The sequence below is a fragment of the Microplitis mediator genome, chromosome 8 (genome assembly GCF_029852145.1).
Source record: "Microplitis mediator isolate UGA2020A chromosome 8, iyMicMedi2.1, whole genome shotgun sequence".
Taxonomy (NCBI): Eukaryota; Metazoa; Arthropoda; class Insecta; order Hymenoptera; family Braconidae; genus Microplitis; species Microplitis mediator.
This window is the reverse complement of record NC_079976.1, coordinates 22,927,163-22,953,976: the sequence shown is the minus strand read 5'-3', so window position 1 is coordinate 22,953,976 and position 26,814 is coordinate 22,927,163. Positions and strand designations below refer to the sequence as shown.

Sequence of the window (26,814 nt, the reverse complement as noted above, 5' to 3'; positions counted from 1 at the left end):
ATCACAGTGAAGACATTGCGCACATTCTTTTCTTTGATTGGTTTAAAAATGTCATATTAGTAGAGAAATTTATAAATCCCACAAGAAAATCTTGGAATTCGGTTTGCTGCAGATCGAGTTGTTCAGAAGCTTCTGTTGTTTAGAAAAACACGACCATTATTGTTTGAGGCTTAAAACTAAAAGTGTTTAAAATTTCACGCTTGTGTTTATTTATTTTGAATATTTGATTTACTAGTTCTACTAGAAGTCATTTGTTTATTTTATTATCAAATAAAAAATAAAAGCTACAAAATGGGTAAGTAAATTAATTATTAATTTTATATTTTTTACGTGTGATACTGAAGTTAGTTGACGTTTAAAAATTTTTTTATTTTTTTCAAAATGATAAATTTAAAAATGAATTATTTTTAAAAAATTGCACCTTTAGTTTTTTTAATTTTCTACAAGTGAATATTTTTAGTTTTTTTTTTTTTGTGAAAATTTATTTGATGAAAAAAGAGTAAAAAAATTTTTAATTGTCGGCAAACTTCAGTCATATTTTTGAGACTGACTTATTGCGTCATCTTTTTTATACTTTTTGTTTCCGATTCTTATAATTAATATTCCGTTAAAAATTTAATTTAAACAAAAAAAAATTAATTTAAAAAAATAATTTTGCTTCTGAAATTATAATTCAAAATTTTTATGATCGCGAAGTTAGCAGACAGTTGAAAATTTTCGAATTTTTTTTACAACGTCTTAATTTAAAAAAAAAAAAATTATTAAAATATGCACATGTAGAAAATTGAAAAAATTATAGCGGGTGGCCACGAATCGGGAAAACCGGGAAATGTCAGGAAATTTTGAAAAGTATTCGGGAATTAAATTGTAACAGTTTAAAATTTAAAAAATTTTAAATTATACACTAGTTCTAAAAATTAAGGGATATTAGAAAAATTTCAAATTCAAAAATTTAATTTAAACAAAAAAAATTAATTTAAAAAAATAATTTTGCTTATGAAATTATAATTCAAAATTTTTATCGTTAGAATAAAATTTTTATGATCGCGAAGTTAGCAGACAGTTAAAAATTTCGAATTTTTTTTCAACGACATAATTTAAAAAAAAAAAAATAAGTAAAATATGCACATGTAGAAAATTGAAAAAACTATGGCAGGGTGGCCATGAAAACCGGGAAATATCCTGGAAATGGGGAATTTCGAAAAGTATCCGGGAATTAAATTGTAACAGTTCAAAATTTAAAAAATTTTAAATTATACACTAGTTATAAAAATTAAGGGATGTTAAAAAAATTTCAAATTTTAAAGTGATTTTCCCCAGATTGTAACTCGAAGGAAAATGGTCATACGACAAAAATAAAAAAAGCAAATCGTAGCTTCAAGTGTCTAGTTTTTTGATCTGGTCTTTATATTTTTTTTTATGTGCGGTTCCGGAGTAAACTTAAGAAAACTGACGAAAAAGAAATTTACAAAATTTTTGCTCGTCTTAAAAACGGTCTTCGAGCTTCAATAAATTTTTTTCGATAATTATGGTTGACTTTTGATTGCTCCGGAACCGTGCGTAATAAAAAAATTTAAAGATCCAGATCAGAAAACTAGACACTTGAAGCTACAGTTTGACTTTTTTGTTTTTATTGTACGACCATTTTCTTTCGAGTTACAAACTGTTGAAAATTACTAAAAAATTTGAAAGTTTTTTAATACCCCTTAATTTTTGTAACCAGTGTATTTTGAATTTATTTAAATTATAAAATTTCTTATTAAAAATTTTAACTTGTACATTTTTAATATCGAATAATCAAAAGTAGGCAATATTAATTTATTTTATTGCCCTTATTTTTTGGTTTCTCGAATGATTTAATTATCAAATTTAATTATTAAAAATGAAAATATAATACAAACTTTGAATCTCTTAATGATACGAATAAAATTTCTAAATCAGGAGTTAACGTGAAAAACTTTACTGGAAAACCGGGAAATATCAGGGAATTTTGAAATCATTTCTTTGTGGCCACCCTGTATAGGTGCAATTTTTTCAAATTTTTTTTTTTTATAATTTAGTTTAAAAAAAAATCCAAAAATTATTGGATGTCGGCTAACTTCAGTGTCATAAAATTTTTTATGCTAAAAATAGCAGTCATTCAAAAAATTATTTATTTTCGATAAATACTGACAGGAGAAAATTTTGAAAAATGCTTGTCAAGAATTTTCAAAAGTTTTCTTGCGTATAATTTTTAAAAGTTTTTCCAATGACAATTAATTTACTAATTAAAGACGATGAAGTTGTCAGATGTCAACTACTTCGGGAGTCATTAAAACTCGATGTTTTTTTTTTGTATTTAATTTTTCAATCGAATTAACATTAAAAAAAAAAAATGAAAAAGTTTGAATTTATTTTCATGAAAATTTTTGAAATGAATATTAAATTTAATTATTAGGGGAAGGGGGGGCAAAACGGGATAGGCCGGCAAAATGGGATACCCTCAAAATTTCGTCAAAATTTTTTTTTCTCGAAAAACTTTCGAAAATGGTCGAAAATGACATCTAGTATCATTTTACACTATTAAAAGCTAAAAAAAAACATTTTTATATTTTTTGCAAAAAGTATAATATTGGCGCCAATTTCAAATTTTGAAAAGAAATAACAAGGAAAAACTTCTTTAAAAATATGTTGAGAGTAAATTTTATTACTTACATCAATTTAGAAAGACATTATTACATCAATTTTATTCACTTGAAAAAAAAAAAAAAAAAAAATTTACTTTTTTTTGGGGTATCCCATTTTGCCCGCAGAAAATAAAAATTTTTTTTCTGATGGCAGTCTAACATTCGTTATATTTATTTCAAATAGAATCAGAATGAAGCCAATTTACGATATTTATGTCCCTAAAAACTAAATTTTTCGTTAAGTATCCCGTTTTGCCCCCCCCCCCCCTTCTCCTAATAAATAATAAAACAGTTGATATGCAAAATTTAATGATCTTGAAGTTAGCCGACGTCTAATAATGTTTGGATTTTTTTCAAAACGAGAAATTACAGAAAAAAAATATTTCTATAAATTACTCTTATATACATTTTTTAATTTTCTACATGTGCATTAGGGTGCGTCATTTCGGAGCAACACTTTTTTTTTCAAGTGCACGTGGAAAAAATCATAGTTCTACACCAAAAACAATTTTCGCGCAAGAGAAAAAATTCTGTCGATTACAGATCTAGGTCATTGAAAAATTCGATTTCCCATTTAAATAAGACGGGAAATTTTTTTCTTAACTTTGAGTATTTTTAACTTGTTAACAAATCAATAGATCGAATAGACATACATGTTTTTGTAGGAAATTGAACGCTCTACAAAAAAGGTCTCATCAGTTTTTGATAAATCCATCTGTTCAAAAGTTAGAGCTCGAATTAAAGTTGGAGGTCTTTTTACTTTTCCGGCGAAACTATTAGACTTATCACAAAATTTTGTAGGCTCTTTTTTGTTGAAAATTTTATTCTCTACAAATTATTATCAGTAAAGTTTTTTCAAATTCCGCATTGTTTTCTAGTTATTTTCATTTCAATTTTGAGCTCTTGAAATTGATCAGAACACTACTTTTTTAAGAGCTTGAAATTAAAATGAAAATAACTAGATAACAATGTGGAATTTGAAAAAACTTTACTGATAATAATTTGTAGAAAATAAAATTGTCAACAAAAAAGAGCCTACAACATTTTGTGATAAGTCTGATAGTTTCGCCGGAAAAATAAAAAAACCTCCAAATTTAATTCGAGCTCTAACTTTTGAACAGATGGATTTATAAAAAAATGATGAGACCTTTTTTGTAGAACGTTTAATTTCCTACAAAATCATGTATGTCTATTCGATCTATAGATTTGTTAACAAGTTAAAAATATTCAAAGTTAAGAAAAAAATTTCCCGTGTTATTTAAATGGGAAATCGAATTTTTTATTGAACTAGGTCTGTAATCGACAGAATTTTTCTTCTTGCGCGAAAATTTTTTTTTTGTATTGAACTATGATTTTTTCCACATCCACTTAAAAAAAAAATTTTGCTCCGAAATGACGCACTCTAATGTGCATATTTAAAAATTTTTTTTTTTGTAATTGAATTGCTGAAAAAAAATTCAAAAATTGTTAATTGTCTACTAACTTTAGGATCACATGATATTTATTTATTCCTTCAATTTTTCATTTAAAAAAAAAAAAAAAAAAAAAAAAAAAAAACAATTTTGAAATAAAATTTTTTTTATCGAAAATAACACAGTAAAAAAGTTTATCTAAAAGTTCTTTACAAATATCTGACTCATTACAAAACATTTGAGAGATTTTTCGTAGAGAATTAAATCCCCTACAGGGCTATGTACTATGATTTTGTTAAAAAAAAAAAAATTTTTAATACTTTTATTTTTAAAAAACAAAAAAAAATTATCTGCATGTAATTTAAAAATGGAAAATTGAACATTCGTTTAGCTCTTAGTGAGATTAAGATTTCAAGCTGATATTTCGGGATAATTTTTATCATACCTAATACTAACTTTGAATATTGTCTGTCAAAGAAAAAAAAAAAAAAGGATCTTTTTGAATCACCCAAATATTTATATAAGATAAAAGATTTAACGATAGCAGGGTTCTGATTATTGAGAGTATTTTATTTCATTATTTACAAAACTTCCTTCAACATATTTAACATATGTAAATATTTCCACACAATATAATCTTTTAAATATATAGAACCTGAGAAAACGCGCTTATAGTGTATTAGATAAAAAATTGAAGAGAAAAAAGAAAATATTCAACTTAATAACGTTTTGCATGAAAAAGAATATACATAACTTTTTATAAGTATCAAAAGAACTCAAATAAAAATGGTAAATCATCACTTTACGTGCGTTGCAGATAACATTTAAATGTGTAACAGTTTTAGAACCGGCAATAGAGAATATTACTATTTTTTCACTCAAATAAATGATGTTAAAACAACATATGAATCATTTATTTGAGAAACCCCATAAGTCATGTTTTATACGAAATTGGGTTTTTTGCATTTTTGGGTTCTTTGGATGTCCCATAGAAATCAATCAAAATATGCATCAAATCAGCGTTTAAAAATAAATTAACGAGTTGACAGCAATTTTATTTAATTGAGAAATCCCATAAGTCAATGACTCAAATAAACATATGCAGTTTTAGTTTTACAGAAATAATAATTTTTTTTTTTATTTAAAACTCGCGCTTTTTTGGGAAATTAATTTAAAATTTTGTTTTATTGTTGACTGTTATATGGCTACTTAAAATGTCTAAATTCATTATAATTTTTTGTAATTTCTGAGTTTCAGAGTTCAAATATATTTAATACTTCATTTTATCAGTGTAATAAATGATTTGAGTGGAAGCATTTAAAAAAACAATGATTTTATAACTTTTTTTTCTGTTTGGTAGAGAAACCCCATAAGTCAATGAACTTTAAATAATTTTTTTAAGTAGTTTCAGTTGAAAAATTAAATTTTTCTTAATGGAATCTTTTTCGGAGGCTTCATTCTGATTCTATTTGAAATAAATATAACGAATTTTAGACTGCCATCAGAAAAAAAATTTTTATTTTCTGCAGGCAAAATGGGATACCCCAAAAAAAGTAAATTTTTTTATTTTTTTTTTTCAAGTGAATAAAATTGATGTAATAATGTCTTTCTAAATTGATGTAAGTAATAAAATTTACTCTCAACATATTTTTAAAGAAGTTTTTCCTTGTTATTTCTTTTCAAAATTTGAAATTGGCGCCACTATTATACTTTTCGCAAAAAATATAAAAATGTTTTTTTTTAGATTTTAATAGTGTAAAATGATACTAGATGTCATTTTTGACCATTTTCGAAAGTTTTTCGAGAAAAAAAAATTTTGACGAAATTTTGAGGGTATCCTATTTTGCCGGCCTATCCCGTTTTGGCCCCCCTTCCCCTATATATTTATTATTTTAATGTCAAGTTTTTCCAAAAAAATGTTTTTTGTGTTTCCTGAAAAATTTTGTTTTCTTAACTTATGGGGTTTCTCAAATAAACGATTCATTTAAAGATTTGTGTAAAATGTTGTTCTAACACGCAGTTTTGTTATACGCACAGCTATGAGAATCTATCGGTTTTTCTAAGCAGGGTACTTGCATCAACAATTAGTACATTTGAGTGATCATATAAAATCATCCATATTTATTAAAAACATTTTATTTAATACCAGGAAAATTAATTAAAGTAGTGGATAAATTATATAAAGAATGCGCTTACATAGCACCCGCATGGAAAAGCTATATATTGTTAAAAGTATATAAAAAAATATATGGTGAATATGTGATAAATATATAGCGGCAAAAATATCTATATCGAAAAATATATGTTTTTTACATATATTGGATTATATATTTATCATAATATATTTACTTGTATATAATGTTTTGTATTTTTCTATATATATTATCTCATATAATGCTCAATATATTCTTATCATATATGGATAGTATATATATAATTTATATGTATAATATAATAAACTTGATATATATATCCATATATTTTGACTCATATAATTAGTGGTATATGGTCTCTATATAATTGATTATATATAAAAGAATTTATATGATTAAAAAGTTTGGAAAATCCAAAAGTGCACGACTCATAATGCTTATTTGATCGTAAACATTAAAATATTCCGAAAGGGTAATGTCGCAGGCAAAATAAAAAAAATAAAAATAAATAAAATTTGAAGTACAAATGTTATTTATTTATATAAAAATGATAAAAAAATAATTTTATTAACAATAAAAAAAAAAAAAAATAATAAATTTCAAACGTAAAAAATTCCGAAATTCTTCGCCGTACGATCTGTGAAAAATTTTACTTTTTTTTTTTCTATTTTTATTTTTCACTTGTTTGTTTATTATTTTTATTTATTTATTTATTCGTCTAATCTCAATTTTTTATATTTTTATTTTCGAAATACCCGCTCCAAATGAATCGGTTAAAAGTATGGCGCAGGCACACTGGGTGATAGTATTAGAAAAAAAAAATACCACGCATGCGCACTTGTTAAGACGAATGTCCACACATATTTTTTAGGCTAAAATTAAAGAAAATGCGATTTAATTTTTTATTAATTACAATTGCATAACACAAAGTTAGATAGCCATTTTCGAAAGCAAATCCTTCTAGGGCAAAACGAGTCATTTAAAAAAAAAATGGAGTTAAATTATGGATTCTTTTTCGAGATATTGTGTTTTCAAGCTACAAAATTTTTTTACTGCTTGACGGGAAAATTTTTTAGTTTATTTTAATGATTTTCTCGTTTCTATTGCACTGAATTTGTTTTTGAAAATCGCAGAAATAATCTTCATTACATTGTCTGTAAATTGGTGCATCATGTGAGATGTTTCTGTTCACTAATAAGAGGATAATAACAGAAATAGTTGTAGAAAGGAGACGAATAAAAATTTTCGATCGTAAAGCACTCCCTAATGCTTCGCATTATGAGTCGTGCAATATATGGTTCGCGGTATATTGGAATTATATTTTTCCAGTATATTAAAACTTATATTTTCGCAATATATTGAAAATTTTATTTTTTCAATATACTTTTTCAATTTCTACACAATTCCACAAAAAAAAGTCAAATTTATTATTTTTTCTCCTTCTTTTTATTGACCTTATATTTACTGGCAATAACCTAAGAAAAGTAAAAAAAGTGCCATATATTTTACGATATATTGGAAACCATATATTTCGCAATATATTGGAAAACATATATAAAAAATATAAAAAATACTATATATTAATTAATATAATACTTTCAATATAATATATCAATATAAAAAAGATATATTAAAATACATACGTAAAACATACATAAAAAGTCATATATTGATAAATATATTGATAATATATTCTATCAATATATTTTTTTTCAATATATTATCATATATTAATACGACAAAAATATAAATATTATTTTATATATTGTACAATATATCACATTATAATATTCATATATTCTATCATATATGTTTTCACATATAAAGTTTTTTCATGCGGGCAATTCATTATTATTAATATTGAAACAAATAAATTTACTGTTGTCTAAATACACTTATTAATATGTTCGCAACTAAGGCTTTTAAGGATATTTTAAACGATGCTCTCATAAATTTTTTTTTGCAAGTATCTAAATATAAATAAAGAATAATAAAATAAAAATGAGCTATAGTTCAAAGGAATTTTATTTTTTTGTTCAACAAAGAAAATATATAAATATATATATATTACATAAAATTAAAAATCAGCGAACTTTGACCAGTATGGTAATTTTTTACTAATTATTCATTTACATACTTAAGTATATTTGGATTAAACAATTTTTTATTTTCGATTACATAAAATCAGTCAATGATAATATTTAAATAGAACTTAGTAATAATAAAAATTATTCTGCACTATGCCTCAAGTAAATTTATACGCTTGATAACAGTAATATTGTATTTAAGTCTCGAGTTTCATTAAAGTATGCGGTCTCTTCGTAAAGTTTGATAATGAAACTAACTTCGCTGCTGCTAGTAAATTTTATTATTATACGAAAATACATACATTTAAATGTTTTGCATTGAAATATTTTCACAACATATTATTGCATAATAAAATATATTAATTTATTATTTATTATCTGAACTGAAATCGTTTAATTATCAAATTAAAAATGTAACTATTCAGAATGAAGATTAGATAAAATGATTCTTGGAATTAAATGACAATTCATGTGTGATTACTTATCAAATTTAAAATAAACTACAGTTACAAAGGACTTGAAACACTTTTATATATTATTTAAAAAAAACAAAAATCAATCCTACTAAATTTTTGGCACATGTAATTAAATATATATTCGGTTAAAAATATAAATTAATGTCCAGATTTGTGTATGTTTCGCTCATGGTATCTTACGCAAGATATCTTGAATACGGTGTAATGAAAAAGTGTCTGACGCATTTTTTGCACCAGTAATTTACAGTAGGTACTTACGCATGGCTTGCTCAAGATCTGCTCAAGACAAGGTCAATTTTGAGTCTTGAGCAGATCTTGAGCAAGCCATGCGCAACTATTTTTAACTACAGTCTTCCTATTGAGTTATAATCTATATAATTTAATCTTATAATTTCTATTGAGTTATAATCTGGCACGAATTTCTTGTGTAAGCCCTGCTAGCGGACCGCTATCTACTAAGTATACACCAAATATACACGGTGTATACACGGCGTATATACATTAAGTATACACCAAAAATTTTTTTCTGTCCTATTTTCATAAAAATTTCTAAGTGCTGTAAGCAAAGTCAAAAAATTTGCGGAGTAACGCGAGGTGGATTATTTTCAGTTGATTTAGTCCCCACTGAGTGAATTTTTTTTTATTGAATAAAAACAAAAAAACAGTTATTACTCAAGTTTATTTGCAACATTTTATTTATTAACTTTTCGCTGAGAAAATTGAAAATTTTCTAAAATCGGAAAGTTATTGGTTTTAACCAGTTTTTCGAAAATCGAGTTTTCATCAGATCTCGACGTTTTGAGGTCTTAGGAAGCTTCTACGAGCGTTTTTACGATGGTGCTTGTATGACTGTATGTATGTGTATTTTTTTTTTAATTTTCCTGAAAATTTTAATTTTTTTTTAAATATTAATTTTTTTTTTCAAAACTTGATTTTTTTTTATTTCAATTTTTTTCAAAAAAAATTTTCTTCACAACTTTTGTTCTGAGGACTTGAAAAATTTTTTTAGTGTATACTCGGTGTAAACTCTGTGTATATCATGCGCATATACACCGTGTAAATTCAGTATAAACTTTGAGTGTATTTGGTGTATACTCAATATGCACCGAGTATGCACCAAATAAATCTCTAATTTACACTGACACTAAGTATATATCGAGTTTACACTAAGCTTACACGGTGTATACGGATCCGCTAGGGAGGCTTGCAATTTAAATCTGGTTACAAGTATCTGCAGCAAGACACATGTAGAAAAAGACCTAGCACCTATCGATCTTGAGAGCAGACTTGCTCAAGAATTGAAAAAGATTGTTGTATGAGTTGTATTTTAATTAAAGATTACGCTCTAGTTTTTTATCAATTGTGTGAAAAATCAAATTCACATAAAATTAATAAATCTTATCAAATTTCTATCATAATCCTTGGAAATTGGAAAAACTTTTAACAGTGAAACTAAAAGTATAAATTGTTTGAAATATCATAAATTACATTATTTATATAAACTTGTCCCTTTCAGATTTAACGCGACGTATTGAAAGTCTGACTATAAATGACAGGAACCCCCCAAACGGAGACAATATAAGTGGAGAATCTTTAAAACGATGGATCGAAGGCTGTGAAAAATTGAAACCCGATCCTAAAGTCCTAAATGTCACTAATATTTACCGCAGTAATGTTAAGGAGTACTCAGTCGTGTTTATTAAAACTAGTGCGCGTAATCACATTCATTACTACAAACTGGAAATCCTAAAGCACAAGACCGAAAACAAATATTGGCTATTCCGTAGTTGGGGGACAGTTGTAACTGTCCATGGGGATGATCTGCTACAAGAACTGCCACGCAAAGAGTGTATTAGAAAATATAAGTGGATTGTAAAAACACATCATAAAAGAGACTTTGATACTTTGCAAGTTAAGCTTCGCAATAACGTGAATTCAAATACCACCAGTAATTTTGAAAGTAAATTGCCGGTTTCCGTTCAAAATTTAATGAAACTAATTTTCAATGCTGACAATATTAGCAAAGTAATGGAAGATTACAATCTTCAGAAAATAAGACCCGGCCAGTTGTCGGAAAATAAAATCCAAAAAGCTTACGGCAAATTGAAAATGATTTCCCGAGCATTGAATTCTCCGGCCAATGACCCAATAAGAATTTCAATTATAATCGAATGTTCAACCAGCTTCTATGCCTGTATTCCTCACCAAATTAACATCAATGAGCTTCCGATGTTAGATAACCCAGAAATAATTGCATCAAAATTTGATATGCTGGACGAACTATTCGAGATTAACCTGGCAGACAAAATTATGAACTATAAGACTGTAGAACTTCGTAGTATACTAGACATTTATTACGATCGACTGAACACGGACATCAGTGAACTGAACATGAACAGTAATGAATTCAAAGTAATTAAAAAGTACATCGAAAATACTCATTCGTATGTTCATGATAAATATAAGATTAATATTGAGAAAGTATTTGCTATTAATCGAAAAGAAGAAGCTCAGCGATATGCCAATCGCTCAAGAGGAATTGGAAACAAAATGCTTCTGTGGCATGGAACAAAACTCACAAACATCGCAAGTATTTTACTGAAAGGATTGCGGATCCCAAGAAAAAATTCAACGGCTACCACTCACATGTTTGGACGAGGAATTTATTTTGCGGATGTAGTTTCCAAGTCTGCAAATTATTGCAGAGCTCAGGGAAAAAATTCAAAAGGTCTTTTGCTACTTTGTGAAGTTGCCCTGGGTAACGTGGAAGAGAAATTTCAAGCAGACAATGATTTCGTTTTACCAAAACGCAAGCATTCAGTTATTGCAAGAGGACGAAATGTCCCTGATCCCGAGGACTGCGGAGAAATTTCGCCAGGTGTCAAAGTGCCATTTGGAAAAATTAAGAAGCAACAATGCAACGACATAAAACCGAAACTTATTCATAACGAGTACGTAGTCTACGACACTGCGCAGATTAAAATTAAGTACTTGGTTCAAATAAATTTTGATAATGAACCTTGTCATGAACGTATTTAATTTATTTGCAGTTCATTAAGTTTTTTTTTATACTAAATTTTCTATCTTACTCTTAATTTTATAAATTTTTTTTAAATGACGGTTTGATTTATTTTGCTCACAAATACAATTTTTTGATTACGTAAAGAAAAAAAACAATTGAAGTAAAAATATACTTTTTTTTGCATTAATAAAAATAATAATTTTTCGAGCACCGAATGATAAATTGAAATCGATTTAGGCGTTTAAATGTTTTCCTTCTTTTTTTTTTAACTGATAAACTATTCATTCTCGATGAAAAAAGATTTTATACAATTGTATAAAATTATATACAAAAAATGGCCCGATCCAATTGTATACAACTATATAGAAATTGTATACAATTCTATACGAATTGTATACAAGTCTATATAATTATATACAATTTTATACAAATTATATACAATTCTATATAATTATATACAATTCTATATAATTGCAATATGTAGAATTGTATATAATTATATACAGTTTGTATAGAATTGTATACAATTTCTATAGAAATTGTATACAATTCTATATAATTATATACAATTTTATACAAGTCTATATAATTATATACAACTTTATACAAATTATATACAATTCTATATAATTGCAATATGTAGAATTGTATATAATTATATACAGTTTGTATAGAATTGTATACAATTTCTATACAAATTGTATACAATTCTATATAATTATATACAATTTTATACAAGTCTATATAATTATATACAATTTTATGCAAATTATATACAATTCTATATAATTATATACAATTCTATACAATTGCAATATGTAGAATTGTATATAATTATATACAGTTTGTATAGAATTGTATACAATTTCTATACAAATTGTATACAATTGGATCGGGCCATTTTTTCTATCCAATTATACATAGTCTATATATAATTATATATAGTCCATATATAATTGATATATAATTCTATACAATTGTATAAAATCTTTTTTCATCGGGTTGTTTTGGGCAAAAATTATCATCAGTAATTTGCTTTTACAAACTTTTGATTGCCGTAAGAAGTATTTAAGTCATTAACAAATTTGGGATATAAAATTCTAAACATTAAAAACAAATGTGTATTTTTCTAATTTTGTTAAATGTAAAAGTAATAAATGTATCAAAAGTTAATTTAATCGGACTTTAATCTTATAATCCTTGAAATTTCCAAACCAGAGTAAAAACTATTGTGTTAAAATCTACATGATTTGTGTGTTAAAAACGTTCCAGCCAATCTTTGTTATTTTATTACACAGCCCCAGACAGCATTAAAGTCAGAATGACTGCTTTACGGCGTATTTTTGAAGGAGTCTTCAAGAAGTCTTATAATGACTTCTTAAAGGTGTCATTTTTAAGAACTCTAAATTAAGAGTTCTTGAAGACTTCATAAATAAGACGTCAGTTTTGTGACGTCTAAATGTATTCTTTTTTTAACTTTTTTGAAGTCAAAATGAAGTCAAAATTAGGAACTCCTTAAGACGTCATGGTAAGTTCATTCTGAAGTCTTATTTGCGGAGTCAGAAAAAAAAACTCTTTGAGAACTCTTTGAGAACTTTTAAAGATGTCTTACTGAGTTCGCTAGGTGGCGCATTCGACATCTTGAGAACTTCTTAAAGACTTCTTTAACGTGTTTTTAAGACGTCCAAATCATAAATAGGAACTCATTCAGAACTCATCAAGACGTCATTTCGCTATCTGGGAGAGTAAAGAATAAGCATCTTTATCTAAATAACAGAAATTTAGTGTTGATCTTACACACAGAAAAAAGAGCAATTGAAAAATTACAGTTTCTACAGTAAAAATAGGCCTTCCGGGCAAAAATCTTTAAACATTAAAGCTTAAACTGTAATTTTAGAAATTTGTTATAGTAACAAAATTAATACAATTTTAAGCAGAAAATTTTACAGTTTAAATCGACAATATCGAGTTTGAAACTTTGATATTTGTTATTTCTGGATAAAAAATATCATTTTTACAGTTTCAGACTCGGAGCGCTTTACACGGAGAGAAATTTATGGTAACAATCACAATATATTATGGGAATGGTTCCCATAATGCATGGTAACCGGTTTTTTTGAAATGTTGATTATAGGAACGGCAACCATATACATTAGACTGATTCAAAAAAATCGACTAATTTTTTTTTTCTTGATTATATCGAAAATATTGTTGGAAATGACGAAAAAAAAATACTGTGAAAGTTTGAGCTCTTAACATGAATATTAACAACTGCCGCATCGCAATTTTCTATTTCCCGTTTAAATAACATGGGAAAATTTATTTTTTAAGGTTGGGAATTTTGTAACTCACAGTGGGGCCAATACTTTTGAATGTTCAAGACATATTCTTATGGGAAATTTGACGCTCTACAAAAAAGGTCTCTTATAATTTTTCGATATTTTTATTTCTTCAAAAGTAATTCGAAGTTAAAGTTAGATTGACGATAAATTTTTACATTTTTTAAATTTTTTGACGCAACCATCAACTTTATCCGAAAATTTTAAAGGACATTTTTTGTAGAGCATTTTATTTCCTACAACTTATCTCGGAGAAAATTTTCGATATTTCTCATAAGTCGTAAGTTATTTGCAATTAACTGAAAATTTAATATAATTAATTTTAAGCAACAAAATTTAGATTATTTAAGAAAATTTTCAGTTAATTGCGAATAACTTACGACTTATGAGAAATATCGAAAATTGTCTCTGAGATAAGTTGTAGGAAATAAAATGCTCTACAAAAAATGTCCTTTAAAATTTTCGGATAAAGTTGATGGTTGCGTCAAAAAATTTAAAAAATGTAAAAATTTATCGTCAATCTAACTTTAACTTCGAATTACTTTTGAAGAAATAAAAATATCGAAAAATTATAAGAGACCTTTTTTGTAGAGCGTCAAATTTTCCATAAGAATAAGTCTTGAACATTCAAAAGTATTGGTCCCACCGTGCGCTACGAAATTCCAAAGCTTAAAAAATAAATTTTCCCATGATATTTAAACGGGAAATAGAAAATTGCGATGCAGCAGTTGTTAATATTAATATTAAGAGCTCAAACTTTCACAGTATTTTTTTTTCGTCATTTCCAACAATATTTTCGATATAATCAAGAAAAAAAAAATTAGTCGATTTTTTTGAATCACTCTAATATACATTATGGTAATCATTCCCATAATTATGGGTATAATACCTATATGGTATCGGAATAGTTCCTATGGAATTATGGTAATCGTTACTATGTAAGTATGGTAGTGGTTACCATAATGTTTAGAAATTTAATCAGGAGAAGGAGGGGGGGAATGGGCCCCAAAATTTAAGGGGCCCATTTTGCCCCTAAATCAATTGAGGCACTCAAAATTTTAAGTGCCCCCCTCCCCCTTCGTCTTTTAGGGGAGAGTGGGGCAAAATAGACCCCTGGGGGCAAAATGGGCTGACATTTCTATTACATATAAGCTCTCATTTCTTAAGGGGCCCATTTTGCCCCCCCCCCCCCTCTTCCCCTACATACTTGAAATTTTGTAATGTAAATTATTATGAAGTTATTTATTATTATAATTCACAAATTGAAAATTTTTGTCTGACCAGAAATAATATTTTATTGTAATATAGTTTAACAAAATGATCAAATATACAAAAAAAAACTTTATTATAATTTCGAAATAGTATGGTAACCATTACCATAATATATGGTAACGTTTACCATAATATTATGGGAACGATTACCATAAATTTCTCTCCGTGTACTACTATACGAAACTGTAATTTTTCAACTGCTCTTTTTTCCATGTAGTTAAATCTTCACTCCACTGTGTTAAGTAATTAACAAAAAAATTAGTAAATCAGTCGTATCATTAATTTTTGAAACAACAAATTTTTTTTTGTATTTGAAATACTCGACTTCTGATACTTGAAAAATAAAACTACTTTTTTTTTAACACCGGGAAAAAATTTAACACCACTGCCGCTGTTATTTTAACACCATTTTAGGGTTTACATTTAACACCGAGATAGTGTGGACTTGTACCGTTTTTTTATCAGTGTAGGAAAATTTAAAAAAAAATTAATAAGAGAAGAATTAAAATTTTAGTGAGTCATCATAAAAGATTTCCGACAGTAATCACTACTGGTAAATCCCAAAAAAAATTACGGTGAATGTTTGATTGAAATATTCATATATAGTGTCGCAATTCAGCAGGTAAAATTGTGTGTAAAGACATCACTAGGGAACGAATTCTCAGTCAGCGTTCGATCTTCGTTATTTGCGTGTCGTTCGAGCCTCGAAAAAATTCAAGTGAAAGAAAAAGTATTCATTGATAAAAATCTAAATAAAATTTTTTATTTATAATAGTAAATAAAAATTATTTTTATAATTTAAACGAAGATTAATTTTATCCACAAGTAAGTAATTAATTAATTTAATTTATTATTTTAGTGAGAATTCGATATTTTTAAAAATGAATGAAATTTAATTCATTTTTTTTGAAATTTTTTTTTAAATCTAAAAAATTTGAATTTAAATTTTGAAAAATATTCATTATAGTTTTTTTGAATGAAAATCTAGTTTACGTCAGAATAATTTTTCATTTGTAGATAAAATTCTATGGCTGACAATTAATTCAATTTCTGAATGAAATTAACTTTTAAAAATAATTTAATTTATTTTTTATAGAAATTAAATTTATTTCTGCAAATTTTGATTTCAAAAACCCGGGAAGAATTTTATAAAAAAATTTTTTCACCGAAATTCAAATTTTTTTAATTCAAACGTAAATTTAAAATAATTTTCAGGTCACTATAAATTTCTATATAATTATATTTATTTAAATATTTTTTCCATCGCACCGTCCGAAAATTTAAAAATTTCTTCCCAAGTAACGAAATTTGAATTTTTTAAACTCCCGCATAAGAAAAATCCAAAGAAGAGTAAAATAAAAAATTAATTGCATGACTTTTATATTTTCGTTTAGTTTTCTATAAATAAAAATAAAAGTCAATTAGTTGAATTAATTGATGGTTACTTAATATTTTGTTGACAGTTAAATTATTTTGAAAAGATAATAATAATAGTATTTGAATAAATTAGAAAGGTTGAACTTTGTTTGGGACATCTGCCTGTTGACAATTGACCTTGGGGTTTTTACGTCAAATTATAAAATCGAATTAAGTGTTACATCAATTAGAATTGGTTAAAAAAAGTAGTGGTCATTTTCGTTATATCACTTTATAGAGTTTTTTTTTCACTATATCCAGGGACAAGGTCAATTTTGTGAAAGTTTATTATGATCATAAATAAAATATTTTTATCTCAAAGATTTTATAAAATTATTACTCTGGTTAGAGATTCCGACAAAGAATAAAATAAATGTTTCTATTATTTTCCGATTGAAATTTACGGGTCCGATCGCACTTGGAAACTAAGCCCTGGTGGAAATTTTTCGGAATTTCCTCTGAAAACCTCAATTTTAAAGTTCTTAAGACTTTTTCAGAGGAAAGTCAGAAAAATTTCTACCAGGGGTGTGTAGAAATTAACACTTTTGTCAAAACACCATAAGAAAACCATCGATATTTAACACAACGTGAAACGTCTTTTGAGTGACTATGAAAAACTATAGTTTGTCTTGAACAGAATACTACTGTGTATTAAAATAGTACACTTGGTTTTAAAGTGCGGAAAATAATTGCGATTCTATTGTTCTCAATTAGATGTAATCAGAATTCTTAATCAGGGTACAATTATATATAATTACATAGAATAATAATTCATGGCCTTAAGAAGACTTATGTATATGAGCTTGGATAAATGAATACCATAAATATTTCAATACACTGATAGAAAAACTATCTTGATTCAAGAAAAATTTTTTCTTCAAAATGTAGTTCTTGTTTCAAAATTTTTAATTGTTTTAATTCAAGAAATAAATCCTTGAACCAAAAAATTGAAATTCTCGGATAGAGAAAAAAAATTCTTTGTTTGAGAATTTGATTTTTCGATGAAGCCTTTTTTGTTTTGAAACAAAATTCTGACATATTTCGTTCAAGAATTTCTTGCTCTTGGATTAAGATAGGCAAAATCTAGGTTTAAGACATTACCGACTCGTTTCGAGAATGGCGCGGTTTTTAAATCAAGATATCAATTTACTCAGCTTGAAAAAAAACTTTTTTTTTTATTTTAAAAATAAAAAGTTTCAAAGTGATTTTTTAGGACTACATTCATTTACTTCAGATATGTTAAAGTAGAAATTGATTTTAAAAAAAATTTGTTTTTTCATTACTTTAAAAACATCTTCTATCAAGGAATTATTAATTGAACCAAAAATTTAAAGTTCTTAAAATAATAATACGACATTTTTAGTTGAAAACAAGTGGTCTTGCTTGAAGAATTCGATAGTATCGATTGAAGATAATATAGTTTCGGGTCAAGACACGAGAGTTATCCATCGAAGATACAAAATCTATAGAGCCAAGAAAATCTAAATCAAGACAAGAATTTCTTGAAGCAAGACAATTGGTTTCCTTCAGAAATAAATTCTTGGCTCAAGAAAATATTTCTTGAGTCAATATAAATTTTCTATCAGTGTAGTGTTTATAATAGGAGGGGCAAAACGGGGTACTTTAGGAAATAATTTCGGAGACTCAAATATGTTAAATTTTGTTTTGTAATGAATATTGAAAGTAAATAGAAAAAATTTTTCAGCTAGTGTTATAGAAACAATTTTCATTTTTTGCGGGAAAAATGGGCACCCGCTAAAAAAGGTGAAAAAAAATTTCTGGAAATGAAATAAATTTGATTAAATTAAATTTTTTTATAAGTAATTTACATAAAGAAAAATTTTATTTCACATAATTATTGGGTGCAAAGAAAAAAAAAATTTTTTTCATTTTATTATTATTAACTCGCTTTCATGTATCGATTTTAAGAGCTCGATCAGAACACTATTTTTTTAGGAGCTTGGCATTAAAATAGAAATAACTAGAAAACAATGCAGAATTTAAAAAAAATTTACCAGAAATAATTTGTAGGAAATAAAATTGTCTACAAAAAAGATTCTATGGCATTTTATGATAAGTCCAATAGTTTCGCCGGAAAAGTAAAAAGTTCTCGAAATTTACTCTAACTTGATTTCAAGCTCCAATAACTTTTAAACCGATGGATTTATCAAAAAATGATAAGAGACTTTTTTTTGTAGAGCGTTAAATTCCCGACAAAAATGTATCCTAAACTTATCTGTTCAATTAGCCATCGCCGAGGTATAAAATTCCAAACTAAAAAAAAATTTTTTTTCCCATGTTATTTAAATGGGAATTCGAATTTTTCGATGCGCTAAGCCCCTAATTGACTTAAAATTTTTATTCAAGCGGGAATATTTTTTTCATACTATAAATTTTTAGTTTGTCAGGTAGGACAGAAATAAAAAAAATATCGCCTAAATATGAAACACCCTAATGTGCATGTTAGTTTATGGTGACACCAAAATTCCATCTAATGAAAGTTTGATTTTCTAAAATTGGGGTGAAAACAATAACTCCCAAAATTTTTGAAAATCGTTAATTTTCATAGCGAGAAATGAAAAAAAAAGGTTGAGCCCTCGACCGTTGCATTATGAAGTCCGTCCGCTGTCTACTAAACTGATCCATCTTATTAATTTTCAATAAATCTTTTTTTTTTGCTTTTCATTTCCATAATTTATTTTTTATTTTTCACATTGAAAGTTTTTTCAGATAACCATGGAGTGGAAGATATTACTGTGGATAGTTTTCTTCACAGGACTGTCATCTTCAAAACCTCGACAAAACACTATAGATCCACAATTACTTCTTGAAATATTCGGTACGCCACCACCAAGTGTAGCTAAATCAACCACAACAACAAGTCGCCCGTTTACGAAATTCGACACCAGTGGTTTAGAGGCTTTAATTGATGAAGTTTTTGGCACAACAACTGAAGAAATTAAACATGATGAAAAATCACCAAATATTCCCGGTAAAATTAACGATTCGGAAAATGAAGATTGTGAATGTGTTAGTTATTATCTCTGTTCAAACGGTACTATTATTGAAGATGGTGTTGGATTAATTGACATCAGGTAATTAAAAGATTAAAAATAATATTTACTTCAATGTACACTGTAAAAAATCCGGAGTGAATTGGGAGTGAAATAAAATTCAAATTCACTCCGGATTCACTCCGCCACTCAGAGTTCCGAAGTTTTAAAAAAAATCATCCCGCATGCGGAGTGAATTGGGAGTTTTTTTTTAGCGGAGTGATGCGGATTTTATTTCACTCCCAATTCACTCCGGTCCGGAGTTTTAACATTTAAATTAATTTATGTTAAACTGTTAAACAGCGTGTGTGTCGAGTGCGAGTGCGCGTGCGAGTGTGCAAATGTGTGCGTGTGTGTGTTCGGGTGTGTCCGTTTATGCGAATGTGTTCGTGTGTGCGTTCGGGGGTGTGCGTATGTGTGTGCATGTGTCTGATCGGGTGTGTGCGAATGTGTTCGTATGTGTGCGTGTGTGTGCGTGCGTTTGTTCAGGTGTGTGCGAATGTGTGCGTATGTGTGTTCGGATGTGCGCATGTGTGCGTGTGTGCGAATATGTGTGTGTGTGCGTATCGGTTGATCAGTACTGTAATACGCGAATTTTTATTTCGATTTTACTTAGTGGAGTTATATTTTATTAATAATATTTTCAAAACTCCGCTCCGGAGTGAATTTCACTAACTATAACGTTGAACTGGTACATTTATATGATCTACTTATATAAACCATAGGTATATCCAAACTTGGGTAATCCTACCTTGGCCCAAGCCCGGGTAATCATTGTAACGGCCAAGGCTAGGTTACCCAGTCTTGGCCCAAGTCTGGCTTGCCATTGGATGGCCAAGGCTAAGTTACCCAGTCCTGGCCCACGCCTGGGCCAATATAGGTGTGCCAAAGCTAGGTTCCCCAGTGCTGGGCCAAGTAGGGGCCCGTTGTTCAACTCTGGCAGCTCCTGTATGGGTGATCTCGATAAAAACTATTGTCTGTATTTATTACAGACTTGGAGGAACTACTTGTGAAAATTATTTGGACGTTTGTTGCAAACATTCAGATATTTTGGAACGTGATAAACGTCGCTTACCAGTAGCATCGAAGCGTGAAGGATGCGGGCACCGTCATTTCAATGGCGTAGGTTTTAGAATAACCGGTCACTCTGACAATGAAGCTCAGTTTGGGGAATTCCCTTGGATGGTTGCAGTTTTACGTACAGAAGGAAACTCATCAAATCAACAAGGCGAAAAAATAAATCATTTTCAATGTGGGGGTTCTCTGATTCATCCACAAGCAGTTTTGACTGCCGCTCATTGCGTTAAAGGGTAAAATATAATTAAGTAAAAAAAAAATTTACAATACGACTGAATGATACATGAAATTTTTTGTTAATTATCGATTTTTAAGACGGGACTTTTGGGAGTTGATAGTAAGAGCAGGTGAATGGGATACTCAGACTCGAAGTGAACCACTTCCACATCAAAATCGAGATGTTTCGAGAATTATCATTCATCCCAATTTTAAATCTGGTAATTTGCATAATGACTTTGCAATATTAATTTTGTCAAAACCTGTAGAATATGCCGAGAATGTTGATATTGTCTGTCTGCCGGATAAATATGACGTCTTTGATAACGCAAGATGTGCTGCCAGTGGTTGGGGAAAAGATGTTTTTGGTAAGTATTCAAATTTTTCCACAAATTAATTAATACAGTTGACTTCCCATCATAAACTTACAATCGACAATAACTGAGACCAAACAATTTCTTCCACTTAATCACTCTAAAAAGTTTCGTACCAGACAGCCTTTTGCAAAAGCCTTCGTTAAAATTGTCTAAATTACAAACTAACAACAGGCAATAAAAAAAGTTTGAAAATTCAAAAGTGCACACCTCAATTACTCATGATAATTATTAATCTTATTTTTTTATTATTTCAATCATTTTTGTTGGATTCTCTATACAAAAATGAATCTTTATTCTAATATATATTTTATTCGAATATTTCTTTTACTAAAATATTCTATTCAAAATATGTATTATTTCGAACAATGTTACATTTAAGTCGTAGTATTTTTATTTATTATTTGTAGAGTTCAAAAAGTGTATATAGTATGGATCAAATTTTATGACCTTAAGTACTTGGATCGACGAGAGATTGAGGCCCATGTTCCAAGTAAACGCAAGGCAATATGTTTTTCTTCATATTGCACTCATATATATTTTGAACTTAGACATCATTGTAATAAAAAAAGAGGAGAGGTCATTAAACCTTTCCAATGAAAAAAGATTTTATACAATTTTATAAAATTATATATACAAAAAATGGCCCGACCCAATTGTATAAAAATTGTATACAATTTCTATACAATTGGGACGGGCCATTTTTTCTATCCAATTTATATATAGTCAATATATAATTGTATAAAATCTTTTTTCATCGGGTTAGTGTTAAACAATATTAAAAAAAGAAGTTATTCGAGTAAACCCACGTCAAAAAATTAGATCTGTTTTAAAAATAAATGATAAATTCAAATAATTTTTCTTGAATTTAAGTTTATAAATCGTATTTATTTTATATAAGAATTTAATCTGTTTTTGCCCGTACTGTTTCTTATCCAGGCCAATATCAGACTTATTTTCGTATGATATTTAGTCTGTTTTAAATCGCGTTTAGACTAAAAACAGACTTTTTTATTATAATTATTAGTCTGTGTTCAATTGTTTCTAAGAACAAAAACGGACTTTATTTTCTATAATTTTTAGTCTGTTTTTAATCGCTTTCAGTTTAAAAACATAACTTTTTACAAAGATAAATAATAATAAAAATCTAGATTTATAAATTTATTTTTAAAACATACTGATGCGCTTCCGTAATAAGATGCCGGTTCCGCGCGTTATCATCCCCCGACAAAATATCCTCGACAAAATATCCTACGGACAAAATATCCCCCGACAATAGATCCCCCCACAAAACATCTCCGGACATAATAATCCCGACAAAATATCCTATCAGCAAAATTTCTCTTTTTTATTTAAATGTTTAGAGTGCTAGTTTCCCAGGGAAATTGTAAAAATTATATCGAAAGATATTTTGTCGGGGATATTATGTCCCCCAAAAAAATTTTAATGTTTATTTGTACTATCCACAACTAATTTGGGTGCTTGTTTTTTACCCGGGTCGAAAAATTTGATCTGATTTTAGTCTAACTGGACTGTTTTTGGACTACTTGGTCTGTTATTGAACTTCGATAAAAATTTTAATCTGTTTTTGATCTACCCGGACTGAAAAATTTGACCTGATTTTAGTCTGATTGGACTATTTGATCTGATTTTGATCTTTTATGAAAATTTTAAGCTGTTTTCGACCTCCTACTTTAAAAAACAAACGCGTTACGAGCAGACTAAATTAGATTAATTCGTGAACTTTAAAAAATTTTACTTCTGAAAATTTACAAGGACAAAACTAGATTAAATCATGGACTTATAAAATTTTTATTTATGGGCAATATTTATGAAAAAATATTAAGTTGCAGAATTGATTATGTTTTATTTACTATTTATTTACTATCTTTTGTTTAAAAATGTTGGCAGTTAATGAAAATTTGACAGCTTAATTTTCTTAGTTGTCTTCATTGAATATTTATATCATTGAATAAAAGTGATAAAACAACTCTTAAAATGTCAAGAATTTTCTCTTATTTACTGGATAAAATTGAAAATATTTTGGCATAAGAAAACATCAGAATTCTTGTGCTACGGAGAAAAATGTTGGCTCGAAATCTACCAATTTTTATTATGCTGTCGACCAAACTTGAAACAGAAAGTAAAGTATCCAAAAAATTACTAAACTCTTATAAAAAATTATTATGCTGCATCAAAATTATTATAATGTATGGAAGTAATTGATATTGAAGCTCATCGATAAGTTTCTCGCGCGTAATAAGTAATGTGATACAGTATAATCATTTTTTGTAAGAGCACGATAATTTTTTGGATGCTTTACTCCCTGTTTCAAGTTTAGTCGACAGCATTATAAAATTTGGTAGGTTTCGAGCCAACATTTTCCCTGTGTGACATCTTATTGTGGAAGCACATTAGCATGTTTTAAATACCAAGAAAATTAAAATAAATTAATAAATCTAGATTATTATTATTCTTATTATTTATATTTATAAAAAGTCCTGTATTTGTCCTTAAAAACAATTGAACACAGACCAATAATTATAATAAAAAAGTCTGTTTTTAGTCTAAACGCGATTTAAAACAGACTAAATATCATACGAAAATAAGTCTGATATTAGCCTGGATAAGGAATAGTACGGGCAAAAACAGATAAAATTCTTATATAAAATAAATACGATTTATAAACTTGAATTAAAGGAAAAATATTTGAATTTATCATTTATTTTAAAACAGATCTAATTTTTTGACCCGGGTAGGAAAATTGCGGGAATTTATAAATAAATAATTACTACCTATTTAGAGTGCTAGTTTTTCAGGAAAATTGTGGAAATTATATCGAAAGATATTATGTCCGGAGATATTTTGTCGGGGGATCTTTTGTCGGAGGATATTTTGTTCGTAGGATATTTCGTCGGGGATGTTTTGTCAAGGATTTTCGATTTTATCCAGAAAATAATAAAAATTTCTAGATATTTTAAGAGTTATTTTGTTACTTTTATTCAATACTATAAATATTTAGTCAAGACATCGAAAAAATAAAACTGTCAAACTTTTATTAACTGCCGACATTTTTAAACAAAAGACACTAAATAAATAGTAAACTAAACATAATCAATTCTGTAACTTAATATATTTTTTATAAATATTGCTCATAAATAAAAATATTACAAGTCCATGATTTAATCTAGTTTTGTCCTTGCAAATTTTCAGAACATGAATTTTTGAAAGTTCAAGAATTAATCTAGTTTTGTCTGCCCGTAACGCAATTATTTTTTAAAAACGTTTAAAATTTTTATAAAAGATCAAAAACAGCTCAAATAGTTCGATTAGACTAAAATTAGATCAAATTTTTCGACCTGGGATAAGCAATTTAGAGAAAGAAAGAATTTCTCTAAAGTAATGGTAGCTGAAAAAATCTTAACAATTGTCCTTTATATTGTTTGTAGTAGATATTTACTATAGAAATAATTAATAATATTTTTTTAACAGCTCAAATATTTTTTAGTGTAATATCGAGTGAAAAAAATTTGTTACGCCCTCAAATTTATACTAAGTTTAATAATATTGAAATAATTATTAATAAATTTTGAATTAGGTAAAGAAGGGCATTACCAAGTTATACTCAAACGCGTTGAAGTGCCAGTAGTCAATCACGGAGCATGTCAAAATTCTCTACGCTCTACTCGGCTCGGAAAATACTTTAGATTGGACAATAGTTTTATCTGCGCTGGAGGCGAGCTTGGAAAAGATACATGCAAGGTAAACTTACACTGACAGAAAAATTATCTTGATTCAAGAAAAATTTTTTCTTCAAAATGTGGTTCTTGTTTCAAAATTTTTAATTGTTTTAATTCAAGAAATAAGTCCTTGAACCAAAAAATTGAAATTCTCGGATAGAGAAAAAAAATTTTTTGTTTGAGAATTTGATTTTTCGATGAAGCCTTTTTTGTTTTGAAACAAAATTCTGACATATTTCGTTCAAGAATTTCTTGCTCTTGGATTAAGATAGGCAAAATCTAGGTTTAAGACATTACCGACTCGTTTCGAGAATGGCGCGGTTTTTAAATCAAGATATCAATTTACTCAGCTTGAAAAAAAACTTTTTTTTTTATTTTAAAAATAAAAAGTTTTAAAGTGATTTTTTAGGACTACATTCATTTACTTCAAATATATTAAAGTAGAAATTTATTTTAAAAAAAATTTTTTTTTTTCATTACTTTAAAAACATCTTCTATCAAGGAATTATTACTTGAACCAAAAATTTAAAGTTCTTAAAATAATAATACGACATTTTTAGTTGAAGACAAGTGGTCTTGCTTGAAGAATTCGATAGTATCGATTGAAGATAATATAGTTTCGGGTCAAGACACGAGAGTTATCCATCGAAGATACAAAATCTATAGAGCCAAGAAAGTCTAAATCAAGACAAGAATTTCTTGAAGCAAGACAATTGGTTTTCTTCAAAAATAAATTCTTGGCTCAAGAAAATATTTCTCGAGTCAATATAAATTTTCTATCAGTGTAAAATTCATGATTATTTATGTTACTTATTGCTCTCATAGTTTTTAAATTCAGTCAATCTATAAAAAATTTTTCATGAAGAAATAAATAAAATTACATAAAAATAAAACTGTCTAGGGTGATGGAGGAAGTCCGCTAGTGTGTCCTCTCCGTAATGATCCAACTCGTTATTCACAAGCTGGAATCGTTTCTTGGGGCATCGGCTGTGGTGAAGACGGAGTTCCTGGTGTTTATGCTAATGTTGCTCATGCACGCGAATGGATTGATCAACAATTAGCACAAGTTTTTACTAAACTTTAATTTCATTCATCAATGTAAAAAAAAAATATATATATAAATCAGAATTATATATCAATGTTACATGATAAGCTAATTATGATTAATGCTAAAATATAAAAAATTTTATAATACGGCTGCATTTAAATATTGTTATAAATTTGGGAACTAGAAATACATTTATTATTCATCTATAGATTAAAAAACAAATAGATTAGAGTTTTTAAAACGCCTATTTGTGGTGCGGCTACAACAATTACGTTGTAGTTTCCATGTATAGGGGAGGGTGGGGCAGAGCGGCCCCCCTAAGCCAATTATTACTTTTTGTGGCTTTTAACCTTAAGATCACTTTGCTTTTGTCCTATTTCGAACAAATTTATAGACATTTTGCCAAAATTCTGAAAAAAAAAAATTTCTTTTTGTGGGGCAGAGCGGCCCCCCTTCAAAAAGT

The 26,814-nt window shown here is 27.6% G+C and overlaps 2 protein-coding genes across 3 annotated transcripts; both read left to right on the top strand.

Annotated features, from left to right (window-relative positions):
- The first annotated feature begins 81 nt into the window (after positions 1-81).
- LOC130672829 (poly [ADP-ribose] polymerase 1-like) lies at positions 82-12,154 on the top strand. The gene is made up of 2 exons (XM_057477587.1): positions 82-295; positions 10,311-12,154. Exons 1-2 carry the CDS (start codon positions 292-294, stop codon positions 11,831-11,833), a joined length of 1,527 nt encoding a protein of 508 aa, XP_057333570.1. The 5' UTR covers positions 82-291; the 3' UTR covers positions 11,834-12,154.
- A 3,950-nt stretch (positions 12,155-16,104) lies between these two features.
- On the top strand, positions 16,105-26,447 carry LOC130673428 (phenoloxidase-activating factor 2-like). Of its 2 annotated transcripts, none has more exons than XM_057478421.1 (6): positions 16,105-16,252; positions 19,574-19,938; positions 20,889-21,206; positions 21,289-21,557; positions 25,162-25,325; positions 26,205-26,447. In XM_057478421.1, the coding sequence occupies exons 2-6, from the start codon at positions 19,580-19,582 to the stop codon at positions 26,385-26,387; spliced, it is 1,293 nt and encodes a 430-aa protein (XP_057334404.1). In that variant the 5' UTR covers positions 16,105-16,252; positions 19,574-19,579; the 3' UTR covers positions 26,388-26,447. The 2 variants fall into 2 exon arrangements, with proteins under 2 accessions (XP_057334404.1, XP_057334403.1); XM_057478420.1 differs by having other exon boundaries at positions 19,565-19,938.
- The last annotated feature ends 367 nt before the right edge of the window (positions 26,448-26,814 follow it).

Excerpts from the sequence above, each read along its gene's own strand:
- LOC130673428 (XM_057478421.1), top strand. The coding sequence starts at position 19,580 with ATGGAGTGGAAGATATTACTGTGGATAGTTTTCTTCACAGGACTGTCA. Across the intron at positions 21,207-21,288 it reads GCCGCTCATTGCGTTAAAGG|ACGGGACTTTTGGGAGTTGA; the intron begins GTAAAATATAAT and ends TCGATTTTTAAG. Across the intron at positions 25,326-26,204 it reads TTGGAAAAGATACATGCAAG|GGTGATGGAGGAAGTCCGCT; the intron begins GTAAACTTACAC and ends AAAACTGTCTAG.